The sequence below is a fragment of the Odontomachus brunneus genome, unplaced genomic scaffold (assembly GCF_010583005.1).
Source record: "Odontomachus brunneus isolate Ranch 3 - 2012 unplaced genomic scaffold, Obru_v1 Obru_scaffold_018, whole genome shotgun sequence".
Lineage (NCBI taxonomy): Eukaryota > Metazoa > Arthropoda > Insecta > Hymenoptera > Formicidae > Odontomachus > Odontomachus brunneus.
This window is the reverse complement of record NW_022639468.1, coordinates 1,349,952-1,364,309: the sequence shown is the minus strand read 5'-3', so window position 1 is coordinate 1,364,309 and position 14,358 is coordinate 1,349,952. Positions and strand designations below refer to the sequence as shown.

The following is a 14,358-nucleotide window of genomic DNA, read 5'->3' as shown; positions in this document are numbered from 1 at the left end:
CGACATACGTAAGTAAATTCGACCGTTATGAAGGTCCGCAGTGTTTTGAAAGTGTCGATTGTTGTGTTGTCTCTCGGCCAGCAGCGAGCGACTGACGTTTTTTGTCTATTATTGGATACTCTTGTACGTTACACACTTTCTCAAGACCGAGCCATTACGTTTCGAATCGATGGGAAAGATAAAATCACCGCGACGTAAAGTACATATATCGGAATGTTATTTGTGATTCCCGGCGAGTGATTAAAATATTTAATTGAATTCTCGTCGATATTCCGATACGTGTTGCTCCGATCGTATCGTATCCACGCAAGTGTCAGTGTCCAGTGAATATCCGGAGAGCAGCCAGAATAGAAGACGCAGGACTCGAAATATAGATAGCAATACATCATATTCCAGGTGTGTAAAAACATTTATTATGCGGGATATGTTCCATTTTAATGCACGTTTGAGAAATTTACTGAGAGTAAGATAATACTCGAGTAGAATTTAGTAAGCACGTTTCGCAAGCGCAGTTGTGTGTCTCTAATAATACCCTTTAGGCCGCAAGGCTCATTTTCAACCTATTAACGTCTTTCAATTTTGTTTAACACGTTTACTATCACGGTTTATTTGAAACACTCTTTTCATAGACCTCCTCGTATTTTTTCTTTTTTATATATAATTGCGTAAAACATACTTGGTTTGTGACAATGTAGACACAGAAAAAAGTTTTTGCTGTCATACATGTGTGACATTAGTCTCTAGAGATTATTGCGTCACATATATATGATGTTAGTAGGGAACTTGTTATTGTTGTCGTATGTATTGAACACAAGTTCAAATTTTTACTGGTGCACAGTATAAGACACACAACTATTGTCTTGATAACTTTTTTCTTTTTACTTTCTTTAAATTTCCAACGATAATACAAAACAAGAATAAAAACAAATAAAAATGTACAGATAAAATATTGAGATAATCATAGATATTGAATAATTCCGAAAATCGATTTTCTAAAAGTGTTTATAGCACAGGATCTGGAGATATTCTAAAGATTCTAAAGGATTTCAGTAGATCCTTTCTGAAACCTCAAAATATAGAGAAATCAGTAGTAAATGAACATTTATATCATCAAAATAAAACAATAATGTACGTTGAGATTACCCACTGGCTTTAGTTCGACAGAATTTGTAAGATTAATGTACTCGTAGAAAATGCAATGACCAAAATTTTTACTCGACTATACAAATGACTTCCGAAATGGAAGAAGTACGATTTGTATATATTTTTTATGTCACTGCCCGTTTTTATCATTCGCACTTCTTTTTTGTCCGGTTCGCCATTGCCCTCTTTATTGCGTCCCACCTCACCTCATCGCGAGTACATTCTCCCTCTTATCTTTATTTTAGATCGCTTAGCTCATATGTCGCGTGTCACGTTATAATAGCTCATACGCTTATATGTTTATATGTTACGTACGTAATGTTAGCACACGTATTTCATATTGAATTAAGCCTAGCTGTGACACTCTTGCCTTTTGTGTGCAAATACTTAATTTGAACCTGACGCGGTTCTTCCTTTTTCTTGTTTTACTTATTGCATTCAATAAAATTATGATTATATCGTTGTCTTATTGCGCACTCGCTTATCAGGCACGTGCCTCGACACGATCTGTTTTCGTGTAATGTTCACGGCGCGCCTTTTCTCAGGAAACGTAAGTCGACATTCTAGCAATACCATATTTAATCAGCGACAAAGGAAATATATATGATCGCGTAACTGCGTACATAATATCAATTACTTTGTCCACGCAGTAGTCATGGTCTTGGTCAGCATTGAGTATTAATCGATAAAAATTTTCTTTGATTAAAATAATCGGCAAATTAATAATCAAGATGAATCAATATATAAAATCACATACAATTTTATTAATTAATGAAATTAATTATTAGTCAAACTTTCATGTGATTGATTATACATTAATTAACCTCTTCAGTGGTAATTTAAAATGACTGCAATTCTCTCCTCAAGTCTCTTTTCTTTTTAATAACTGTATCTAGATTTCTTTTCTTTTTATTGCTTTTTTCTTCGAAGCATAAAGTACAAAATATATTTAATTTATATTTGCTATGAATTAAAAAGAATACAATAATTTAGATAAATCATGAGAAATTTAGTATTTTATCAAATTTCCCGGACATACTATTCAGGGATTAATAATTTCATCAATCGATGAAAAATGTGTGATTATATATATGATGTGTGTGTGCGCGTGTATGTGTGATTGATTCACATTGATTATTAATTTGCCGATTATTTTAATCAAAGAACATTTTAATCGATTAATATCTAACGCTGGTCTCGGTATACACACCGCGAGTCAAGCGCGGCACCACCTAGGTGGTATATCAAAAGCACGAAGACAATGCGCGATAATTGAGTTTTAATTAAGTGCGCGTTTGGTGCGGACGTTTAGCACGAGTGATTCTGCACGTAATCGACGACGGTGGAATCGGCAATCGACGCATTTATCGGGAACGCGATGTTAATGAATAAGAATCGATTCGCACAATTTTCCGATTTTGGAAGATCTTCCGTAAGCCTGTACCGCGTCAGCGTCATCAAGGTCTTCGACCGCAGGATCGCTGTTATTACTTATCACAATAACGTCTCAACGCCTTCGCGGTAACCGGATTGCTAAGTGGTTTACATAAGTACGCGAGATATTCAGAAAATATGTATTTTCTTCGTTGCGCGCCGACCTCAGCACTTCCACCGACGGTATTCAGAAAATATTAAAACAGTGCACTTTGCGTATGTAGACAATAAAATCCATAAAATTGAACAGGCGCTAAAGCGTCTATCTTTATATTGCAGCTTGTGCAATGTTAGTAAAATTTGGCGCGAGCGCTTCTTCGTCGCACGTCCGTTTTATCCTTTTTCGACGCGTCCGTATGCACATACACGTCCGTACGTGTGTATGTAATGCATGTGTGGTGTGTAATGCAGGCTACGCGCGTGCTACCGCATCGCGGAGGCAATATCATTTTTCAGGCACGACGCTGCCGATCGATTATTTCCGATCCGAGTAATAATAATATGTGAACGTAATTGCCTCGTCGTTTAGATTAGCTATTAATTGCTTCCCCCGGTGTATTTCATATGATAGGTGTCATTTATAGCCGCACCGTTGCCGCGCGACCCGACAAGAGGAACAACTTGATATTGCCTCTGGCGCGATTGGGTCTTGCGCACCTCGGCCTCTGCCTCTTTAGTGTATACGCGCGGCGATTCAACCGAGCTTTACGAGTTACGTGGAAGTCCGATTACGTGGATCGGATATGATTTTTCGATTTCGCGAACTTTTTAATCGAGCGTTATCACGCGATCGGAAAAGCATCAATTGCGAAAGTAATTCTACTTTCGTTCGTACAAATGTTCATTTTTCTACGGAGTTTTTTTTCTGATCAAGTTTAGTTATTGCAAGAAATAGTTGCCAAAAATCATTCTAGGTTGACTCGTTGACTATTTGTCCCGGGGATATGTAACGAGGATAACATTGACAAGGAATTGTCATTTCATTGGAAAAGTTGAAAAGGAATGATGCTTGTATATTTTACTGCATCTTCGTTACATGCATATGCACGAGAACGTATTTTTTGTGCAATCATATATGTATACGAGAGATACGTAAACATCAAAGTGGCGTCATCTATCGGTCATTCTGTTGCACTAACGGAGGAATGCTGGACCAATGATAGGATGCAAAAGGATGAGCTAGGATGCATTAGAATGCATTCAGGGATTTAATTATCCCATCTTGGAAAATATTATTTTATAATTTTTATAACAAGACGGTGTATATATATTTATGAAATACGTTCGAGTACATTGAGAATTTAGCAACGAGGCAAAACTAGATTAAATTAGCTGTACTAAGGTTTAAGTGGAATATTGGGCCAAAATTGAGATTTTACTTTATCTTTATAATTGTCCAACGTAGCCTGTAGAGCAGTCTCCATTGCCAGGATTTTGGGACTTGCTTCACCATACAACTCATTCGCCTCTTCTTTCCTTGCACGAGCACTCACGGCACCACCAATGATGAGATTATCTTCTGTGCTTTCTTCTTCATGCGTGGCCTTACTAGATTTATATTTCTGCTTCATCTCCCTTCTATGTCTTTCGCTTTTCTCAAAAAAACTCAGCATCTCTTCAGTTACAGTAAATTCAAGCTCTTCAGCATCTTCATCGTGTACATTTTCCTTGATATCTTCTTTGGAATAATTTGTTTCAGTTGTCACATTAGAATGGTAAAACTGGTTAATGAGTGATTTTATTTTATTGCGTAGTATCTCATTTTCATATTCAAGAGCCATGCAGCGTGATCTCCACCAGGTTACATTGTGTCTGTAAGCAACGACAATAATAACGTATTTAGACAATGAACTGCACAAGAAAATTGTTTCTATTTCTCGATGTCCGTTAATCTTAATTATCTTTCTAATATGTTAATAAATATTTACTTGTACAAATCGATTCATTAAAAACGATTCATTAAAAACATTAAAAACGAGAGAAGCAAAATTGATGGCAAGGATCATAATAAAAAGAAGCGTAAAAAGAAATGTTTACTTGAGACTTACTTTGTTTGCCATTCTTGAGCCGCCGTGTAATTCTTCCAAAACGCGTCAGCTTGCATTGTACTTGTTTCTGATGTTTTTCGAGTATAGAATGTACTAGCATGCCCCGGAACACTCTTTTGACGTTTCGAGGACCTAACCTCAACTTCGACTCTAATCTGATCACGTAGTCGCTTTCGCCAATGTCGTTTTTTCTTCCACTTTCTGTTTCGTCTTGTGGGGACAAATTCCATACCTGTCAGGAAGCTATTTGTGCTTTGTTTGGATCAATTGTTCATCTAGCACAGAGTAGACGCCATAAGTGTTTGTGTTTCTCTCGTGCGAGTGTTGGTAAAGTCCGCCATGATGTCTGTTACGAACCGTCGGTAATATCAATGCTTATTGCCACTTTTAAAAATATCACTGTTTTTGAACGCCATGTTGAAAATATATCTAACCGTCTTTTATTATGATACTTTGCCCTTGATAAGAACGAATCGGTTCTATGCATTATTCTAGTGCGGGCAAAGGACATAAATCTACTAAAATATGCAGGTATAACGTAGGTGCCGAATATTGACTTGCTTCTTTTCGGTGGAAAGGAATATCCGGCTTCATGTTCCCGACGCGATACGATAGAACCCGATAGAAGTCGGTTCCGAGCATCTAACGATATCGCGTTTAATTGGCCTCACGCGGGCCAAATATCGCACCGAAATGATCGCCCGTATTTAATTCGGCACTCCCGATATTCGTTTATACGCGGGATTCACTTTCGACCGGCAAAAAGATGCGTCGAATACGGAGCGATACAATCGCGTTCGAACCTTCGCGAAACAACGCGAAATTGTCGCGGTTCGTACAGTGGCGTGACGTTATCCGTTTCACGAATTTTGAACGGCCGTTTACAAAGTTTCAACATCAAGTTCGGCAATCAAGTGATCAAGTGATTGCATGTTTTCAATGTCATCATTTATTTTAACATTTTGAGCATCAGCCATTTTTCAAGTATTTTGCATACGTTGAATCGCATAATTTCTAATAAATAAATTATCGTAATTTCGATGAATCTATTTCTACAACACGTGTATTGACTCGTTGAATGTTTCCTTTTTGCTACTTTACTTCGTTGAACATGTCTTATGTGTAAATTATTCTTCGGGAGTGCCGAAAATAAGTTTCGTGCGTTTTTTGTCTCGAGAAAACATCATTAAATGATTACCAAAAGTATCTTACAAAATTATAAGAATTATTTATTTTCATACAATACGACTTAACATTGAGTCAAGAGACCTTTTATTTACAATTAATACAACTTACGTATCAAATGAGTTTTTTATTCTTTAGTAAATAATTGAATAGCGAGTAAATTTTGCCTATATTTAAAGTAAAAGTATCAATGATACTAGACATGTATTTAACTTTGAATTTATTATTGTTTTGGCCTTTAAATACGAATATATTTAAATTTTTAACATACAGAGAGAAGGTGTATACACCTATTGAATATATACATGTACTCTGCATTGAAAGTTTATGGTCTACATACATCTTGCACTGGCTCTCCTGTGCTTGGCCTTCTTAAATATTCTTAAATATTCTTAAATATTCTTAAATATTGTTTTTAAATATTCGTATCTAAAGATCAAACAATAAGAATGTTTAGGATTAAAGACTCGTTCAGGTATTGGTACTTTTATCTTACCAATAAGGAATAAAAGCTCTTTTGACTTGACGATAAGTCATATTACTAAAAAATAAAGACTTGAGCAGAGCGAAATGCGGAACGACCAAACAGAAATGAGGAAACTGGTCAGCAAAAGTATATGAAAGATTAAATACGTGATCTTTATTAGAAATATACAGTGACGTGTCATGAGGCTTTATATAAATCTAAAAAAGAGGCTCTAACTTAATTGAGAATGACGCGTGTATAACACTTACTCGAAGTCCAGAGGTCTTGTTATGTCTTTGTTCCGTTTTTCGCATCTGAGAATCGCGCATTAAATGTCGTGACAAAGTTTCTTGTGTACACTGATATACCTCGTTTTTCGCATGTTCTATAATCTCTCCTTTTCTCTTCTTAAGTTATAAATATCTCAAAATTCAACACTACTATTAGTTACTTTGCGTACTAAATTCGCAAACACGAGGTAAAAGTCACGTTTACATAATTTACGCTTTAGAATTTCAGGCTCAACAGTCAATTACAACATTTAAAGAAGGAAAAAAAGTACTTCACTTACTATTTAAGTAAAAAAAGAAAAATTTTACCAATATAGTATACCTGTGTGTAGGAACGTGCTTTTTCTTCTTCTTTTTCTTCATGTGTACATATTTGTTACTCCACTTAAAATTGACATCTGATTCGATTTCATTGAAAGCCGCGTGGAAATTATTGTCACATCAACAATATTTCCAAAGTATAACACTTTCTTGGACAAACATTGCAACAGATATTTGATTCTCAAGTCGAGCAGACTTTAATCACTTCTTTTCTCTGTCAGTGAATCACTATAAAAGACCAGTCCTGACCTCACATATACGACAAATCTAATCCGCGCTCAAACGATACTTCATTTTCTCCCAACTTAACACTGCCACTCGTTGAACTATTTCTCCTTGACCCATTAGTAACTGTTGTAGCCTGAGAATTATTACCAGACGCCTCGCCACCGTTCATACTATTATTTGTTGATGCTTTATACAATGGCTTTAGTCCAATAATTACACGAACACTATCAGGGAGTTGATCTGCTACAGCCATAAGTTGATAATAAATACCTTCTGCTTTAGAGAGCGTCCAAGGCAGCTCAATGTGAAGTGACAAATCGTTTATATGCTGTGAACAATAGTATTACATGCTGTGTTAGATTTCGGTAAATAATTGTTATTTATTGTCACATAATTTAAAAAAAATGCCTTAATTTACCTTCAGAATTTCCGTAAATCCGTAATTGTTTTCTATTAAAATATTCTTCTCTGTGTCAAGAATAGCTGCACAGAAGAGCAAATGAAAGTTTTTGCAAGGTAGATCCGTCCACAATATCTCCCATAATTTCATTATATCAATCGAGTTAAATTCTCTTTTGAAAAGTACTAACAACCATCGGAAGCAAAAGAACATATTGCCAGAGTCATGTCTATTTAGATAATAAGCCAATTGTGGTTCTGTGGTGCACAGTAAGGTGTGCAATTGGCACAATTGTGCTTTCATGCCGGCTTGATCTATGTCGAAGTTAGAGCTCTGTTTTAAAATAATAAAAGTCACATAGTTTCAAGTATTGATGTCATGTAATTATGCAAAAAGAAACATTAGACTTACCAATTTATCCATAAATCCAACAAAACACCAAAATGCATCGACCTCACTATCCATTAGAAACAAAATAGGACTAAGAAGGTCGCTCATACCCTGAACGTAACCTAAATCGAAATTGTACATTACATAAGTCATGAGTATATGAGTTAGTTGTTCCAGATGAGGATTATTATCTCCAGCATAATAAGGGTGTGTTCTGTCTGTCCTGTTAACATCTTTTTCTGAAACAAGAAATAAAAAAGAAACTTATATTCGATTCAGAACATAAACTTAAAAAATAGCAATTTAAGTACTTTATTTATTACCTATCAAACTTTTTCGTTCTTTATAATCAGAAAACCGGTTTTCCTGTTCCGGTGTAAATGAACGCCATTGCAATTTCATCCTAAAGTACTCGTCAGTCTTTTCATTTTGTAGATATGCTCTTTCTTTATTTGTTGAATTCCATGGGTAATAATTCAATAAGTATTTCCACACTTCAAAACGTAATGATGGAGAGATACCCTAGTGGATTGATAATAACACGTATTGTAAAAATGTGTTCTACATTGCTAAAAATACTAACACAAATATATTTAAATGCATACCCCACGAAAGATGATTTCTTTGACAGCCTCTGGATTAGTAATTCTTCCCTCTGAATCTTTGGACTTTTCCCATTGTTCTGATGTCAATGGTGCACCTAATAACAATCATAAATCTCATATTTTCAAGAAAACTTGCACACAGGCTTTTATTGATTCTTCTTTTCTGGTTAATCTGTATTTTATAAGAGAGCTCTATTATTTCTAAATTGATACATTACCACGTGGACATGGTGGTCGTGGAGGTAAATCTGCTCCAACACCAATCACTTCGTACTCGTCTCCAGATCCAACAGATACAGATATAGGTGGTTGAGGATCGATCGTAAGGGAACGATTTAACAAGTCGGCGACTGCTTCCTCAACAGGTCGTTTCACTGGTTCCTTGTATACTATGGTGTTATATCTATTATATATCTTATACCTATACACAGGTGCTTGCTATGATGATTTGAGATACATCAATCCTAAATTATAAATCCACTTACACCAGATATCTGCGAGTTTGCTGAATGCCTCCATTGTTGTCTCATATGGACGATTATGTAAATTTTTTACAAATTTCCACACATAATCAGAGGTGTTTTCTTGAAATAGATCCAATTCAGCGAAGGATTTATTTAACACCGATTCAACTTGGTCCATAACAAGATACAAGTTCCTGTCCATGCGTGATTTGACGAATTTGATGAATCCTTTGAGCGAGTTGATAAAACTTTCAGCATTAGATAGCTGAAAGAAGGCAACGTAGGTGGTACCATCCCTCTGCATAAGGATGAGTTGTTGTCCACTATGATTCACACGAAACGACTTAAGATCGGAGAATAATATTCTAACATTTCTTGTACGTCCTAAAGAATCTGCACCCTCTGAGGATGTACGAGTCCTTCTAGTGTGTGTGTCCACTAATGACCATTCTGGATCTTGATCTTGATACTCTGACACTACAGAATCTTCAACAGGCTTCCATTCTATACATTTACCAAAACTCTATAATAACAAAATAGAGGAATTTATAATATTCACAAACAACATTAATACAATGCTAAAATAACACAAATCTTACATATTCCACAATGTTGAGTGTGCCTGAGCTATGGACATCTTCTCTGGTGTTCGCTCCACGAAGCACAACAGCAGTATGAATACAGAGATCCTGTTCATAAAATGATTAAATAATTAGATCTATTAAGGAACTATTAATACATGTGTAATAATCGCATCATTGGCATTATCAATACACTGCAAGTATTAACTTGTGCAACAATGAAATATGACAGATCAGTCAATATCAGGTACCTGCTATTGTACTGTTTATAAACAGATTGCAAAATGTCATAAATAAATTATATTGATACGTCGTGCAAAAATCGCCTATTCACAATCTTTATGATCGCGTAAATTAAACGAGTCGTCCGAAATTCAGTCACAAGTCGTAAAAGTCGAATGAAACTTAACCTCTAATTCGTCAAAGAAAACACAGGAGACCACGTACTTTGATCGAATTGCAGCAGGTGCTACATTTACACAATTAATAGAAACATTATTCCCACGTTGTCGCGAATGTTTACTGAGCATTGAATTTTCATTGACATGCAATGAGTACATGTGGGCGGGTGCATTTGGGGAACGTCATCTCGTACAAACGTGAGCGTGATCATACTCGATCGCATCGGCCAGTCATCCTACAGGACCTCGCCCGATAACCATATGAAAAAGGGTATGCTCACCTTCCCTTGCTCGGCCGGTTCAGACATATCGTATTTATATGAATTAATCTCCGCTACTGCCGTTGAAGTCAAGTGTTCTACGTCAAGTTCATCACAACTCTCCCACATCGCGACTTCCTATCTCCGTCCCTATCTCACGTTCTTTCTTTTACGCACTCACCACGGAGATTCCCTGTCTCGCTTGCACACCACAAGATCGCAACTGCGCGCTTTAGTCGTGGCGTGTGTCGCCTCGCTGCAAGCCACGCGTTGCTCCAAATTAAAGTGGCAAGTATACGGGGTGCATGTAAAGAGAGCAACAGAGACAGAGACAGAGGGAGAGAGGGAGAGGGAGAGAGAAAGGAAAGGAAGTAGGAGGTACAAAAGATGCTAAACTTTAATTATTTACGTTCTAAGATTCTTGATCAACTTGGTAAATATACTCCACGTTTCAAATAAAAAAGAAATAACCGTATTCTTATATCTAATAATTAAATAGAAAATTTCAAATGCTACTTTTGCTATACACTTTCACCTGGAATTTATGCTCGTTAGGAAACGATTAGATTATGCCTGTAGAATGAGACTACATCATATTTTTCCTAATGTATGTACTGATAAATTTGACAGTATCGATAAAGTTGAAAAGTGTAGATTTTTTTTCTATATAATATTGGTTCTTTTGTTTATGGAAGAAACTTGATAGAGAGAATAATGAAAATATTCTTCAAACTTAATATAACAACATTGTATATCAGGAAGAGATCATATTTGTTTTTCATCGATCCAGTAGCACAATGTATACTAAGCACTTACCGAACTAATTGACAAAGGCTTTCTTCTCGAAAAAAGATGCTTTTCTTTCTCGTAGTAAAATCATTCAAAGGCTGCCTAGCTTAGACATGTAGACTCGTCGGCAGTTTTGAAATAAATATGATCACACGTTTGCGATGCAGCGATACGTGTGCAGGATGTTACACCGGCTGCCTAAATAGACGGGCTAAAACTCAGGCGCAGCGCATCTGCATTATTGAGCGCACTAAAGTGCATGCTCCGATATGACAGGGGATAAATTTCGTCACGTTTTCACGAGTATCTTCTTTAATTTACGCAACTAAACAATAATGTTCAATTAATTTCAGAACAGAAATATGTAATAGTATACGTCTGCGTATGTGTGGGCGATCAAATTTAATTTAAAAATCATTTCACGCTCATGCGCACAAGAATCATCATCCGAGCGCCTGCATCACTGCAACCCGCTGCATAGTGCGTGCGATGTGAGACTACGGAGATTGTGTAAATAAAGAGCTATTGCTATCTTACGATAGGAATAACAAACTCTGATCTCTCGAGTCGCGCGCTGTTGTACTCGCTTCATTTGATTTCAAATCCTTTATTTGTGCGAACAAGATTGCACTCGATTTTCCAGCATAGTAAAACCAGTGTAGAAAGACGATGTACGAATGTATGCAAATGTATGCAAACGCGCAGAAAAATACATACTGCATTCAAGTAAATATATTACTAAAATATTTTATAAGTTTATATACCCGTAGATCTATCATAAATTCATCATAAGTATATATATATATATATATATATATATATATATATATATATATATATATATATAATTTATTCAAAATAATCAATTTTAATCTTAATAAATTTAACACCTCAATTAAGAATATTAAATTAAAAAAGAGTTTAGTTTTCTTATTACATATAAAGTCGAACAAACTTTTTTTTCGATAAAGTTTTACAATATTCTTATGAAGATAAATTATTCTTTTGAGTATGATAATGAATTTTTCTAAAATTTTTAATGAATATATATCAAGACAATTATTAAGAAAATATTCCTTATTAAAGAAAATTCCTTATTAAAGAAAGAAAGTAAACCGAGTGTAATCACTTTTCTTAGCAGGAGCATGATATTTTTCTGTATGTATAGCGAAACGTAGCGGATATGCAACTAAATAAAATAAAATGCGCAGACGTCTACAAGTAAAATACGCGTTGAGTAATTATTTGTTTTACTTTTTTATATTTTCTCCCTGTGGCTTATTTTGCTCGATAATATATGACATATTTTATTTCTTCAATATCAATTTTCAAAAAGCGCGACTCTTTGTATCTTTGAACGAAAAAAACACAATGATAGGACGAGTGATTAACTCATAACGAGTGATTATCAAAGGAAGCCACGTCATGTTACTACGGGACATGCGCACGTCTTGTGTTTCATACGATACGCGTTTCAAGGGAAAACTATTGTTTGTATCTCGAAAACGTTTTTTTGCGTCGCGTAGTAAAGTTTTTTATTACTTCTTATACTTTAATAACGAGCAATGGAATATTATTAACATTTAAAAATGCTGTTTACTTCCTTGCCCGATAAAGTTCCATCGCGTGTATTAAAGAATCTACGTGTCGTGTAACGGTGATGGATAAACATATGCTGCAACTGCACTTTTTGATCTGCAATCAAACTTCGATGAAAAAACATCGTGATTAAAAACTAGTTTCCTCGTCGAGGTTGCCCAGTGCGCGAGTATCCTCCTTTCAGGAATCGAGTACACCTGCACCGAACGGCTGCTGATCTACCGCACGTTACATTGCCCGCGTACAACTGTCATCTGATAATATTAATCACGCAGATAACAGCATATGCAAGTGAGAGACGAGAATCGATGAATAGTCATATGTATTACTGATACTCTTCAAAGAGCACCATTGTTTTCGCGCAACTACGCAGTAATATTCCTTCGCTGCCCAAATCAATACATATATAATCAGACCAGCGGAATTATTTAAAAATTCAGCCTATTTACGAAGCAAGCACGAAACTTTTATAATATCGCGTAGAATTATATTACAGATGATTCATCGTTCTTTCTTTGCGCGGGTAATGGATCACTTGTCCATATTTCCCTCCGTTAAAACAAGGGCGGCTCCCCGTCCCGAGTCTGTTTACATAATTGTCAACATCGTGATGCAAAGTAGATCAGCGGTAACAATCTACAACTGAAACGCGCGAGGGAAATGCGCGAGGGAACGCTGTGCTGAGGCCGTATCAGCCCTTTGTTTGACTGCAGGAGGAATAGAACGCACACTTTCCCTCCACGGTCCAAGTGTTACGCCGAGTGCAGTTGCACCAAGTACGGTTGCACCGAGCGCGTACGATGCACCGCGTGCGACCGCGTGGCCTTGCCGGAGAGTACGGCGGATCATGGGTCGACTGTGTGGTCAGGTATTTTAGATTGGACCCCAGGTAGCGGTAATGTGACAGAGAAAGACTTTGAAACCTCGAAAGGATCAACAGAGAGTTCACATTGTAATATAAAAACTATCGTGACGTAATATAAGAATGAGGCGATTTGAATACTTTAATGTAATCAAGAACTCTGAAAGCAAAGTCATGTCTAAATAAAATATATATTATTATTATTATATGATTATATTATATGAATTATATTATATGAATTCTCTTTGTACACATGTGATCTCTTATATACATATTTTTTATATACGTATGACCCCTTTTTCTCTTTCTTTCTCTTTTTTGATATTTATTTTTTTAGCACTCGATTCTTCAATCATATCATTTGTGTGCAGAAATGAAAAGCAAAGGGTAAAAGAAGGGGTGAGAAATCAATGATGCAACTCGGAATATCTCCTCGTGACATTGATCGGAAGTCAAGCGTCATAACAGCATCTCCAAGCGCGATTTGCATTTTAGGAGATATAATTAATAATTTACAACAGCTCGACGGTGTTTCAGAGTCGCGTATTCGCTTCAACCTTCGGCAGTTAGTCGCCAATATCACGGACGATTACAGTGTTGTAAAGAACCTATTTTCATGGAAAACAACCATTTTATAAAACGTAATATAGAAAGTTTTCTTTCTACAAACCAAGTACAAAAGTACAGTGCAAAAGTATAGTGTTTGAAATATGATAAAACGCATAAATAATACAAATTTTTTATCAAATGTCGTCCTGACAGATTCAGAAATCGAATCAAAAGAACTGTCGTGTGAGTAAAATCGTACCTATATTAAAGACTCATATTCTCACGGTAAACTAGTATTAGAGAGTTGAATTCATAGTTTAAAAATACCTGCATTAGTCTTTAA

At 35.9% G+C, this 14,358-nt stretch overlaps 2 protein-coding genes across 2 annotated transcripts; both read right to left on the bottom strand.

Moving 5' to 3' along the window:
• Positions 1–3,746: 3,746 nt before the first annotated feature.
• On the bottom strand, positions 3,747–6,269 carry LOC116841780 (uncharacterized protein F10E9.5-like). The gene is made up of 2 exons (XM_032810132.1): positions 4,626–6,269; positions 3,747–4,389 (listed from the first exon to the last, which is right to left on the bottom strand). The coding sequence occupies exons 1-2, from the start codon at positions 4,853–4,855 to the stop codon at positions 3,915–3,917; spliced, it is 705 nt and encodes a 234-aa protein (XP_032666023.1). The 5' UTR covers positions 4,856–6,269; the 3' UTR covers positions 3,747–3,914.
• A 159-nt stretch (positions 6,270–6,428) lies between these two features.
• Positions 6,429–10,509, bottom strand: LOC116841779 (TBC1 domain family member 15). The gene is made up of 9 exons (XM_032810131.1): positions 10,238–10,509; positions 9,574–9,663; positions 8,996–9,497; positions 8,729–8,899; positions 8,511–8,605; positions 8,229–8,427; positions 7,927–8,144; positions 7,534–7,848; positions 6,429–7,443 (listed from the first exon to the last, which is right to left on the bottom strand). The coding sequence occupies exons 1-9, from the start codon at positions 10,343–10,345 to the stop codon at positions 7,138–7,140; spliced, it is 2,004 nt and encodes a 667-aa protein (XP_032666022.1). The 5' UTR covers positions 10,346–10,509; the 3' UTR covers positions 6,429–7,137.
• Positions 10,510–14,358: the final 3,849 nt, after the last annotated feature.

Excerpts from the sequence above, each read along its gene's own strand:
- LOC116841780 (XM_032810132.1), bottom strand. The coding sequence starts at position 4,855 with ATGGAATTTGTCCCCACAAGACGAAACAGAAAGTGGAAGAAAAAACGA. Across the intron at positions 4,390-4,625 it reads GCTCAAGAATGGCAAACAAA|ACACAATGTAACCTGGTGGA; the intron begins GTAAGTCTCAAG and ends CGTTGCTTACAG.
- LOC116841779 (XM_032810131.1), bottom strand. The coding sequence starts at position 10,345 with ATGTGGGAGAGTTGTGATGAACTTGACGTAGAACACTTGACTTCAACG. Across the intron at positions 8,145-8,228 it reads AGAACGAAAAAGTTTGATAG|AAAAAGATGTTAACAGGACA; the intron begins GTAATAAATAAA and ends TTCTTGTTTCAG. Across the intron at positions 7,444-7,533 it reads GATTTACGGAAATTCTGAAG|CATATAAACGATTTGTCACT; the intron begins GTAAATTAAGGC and ends TATTGTTCACAG.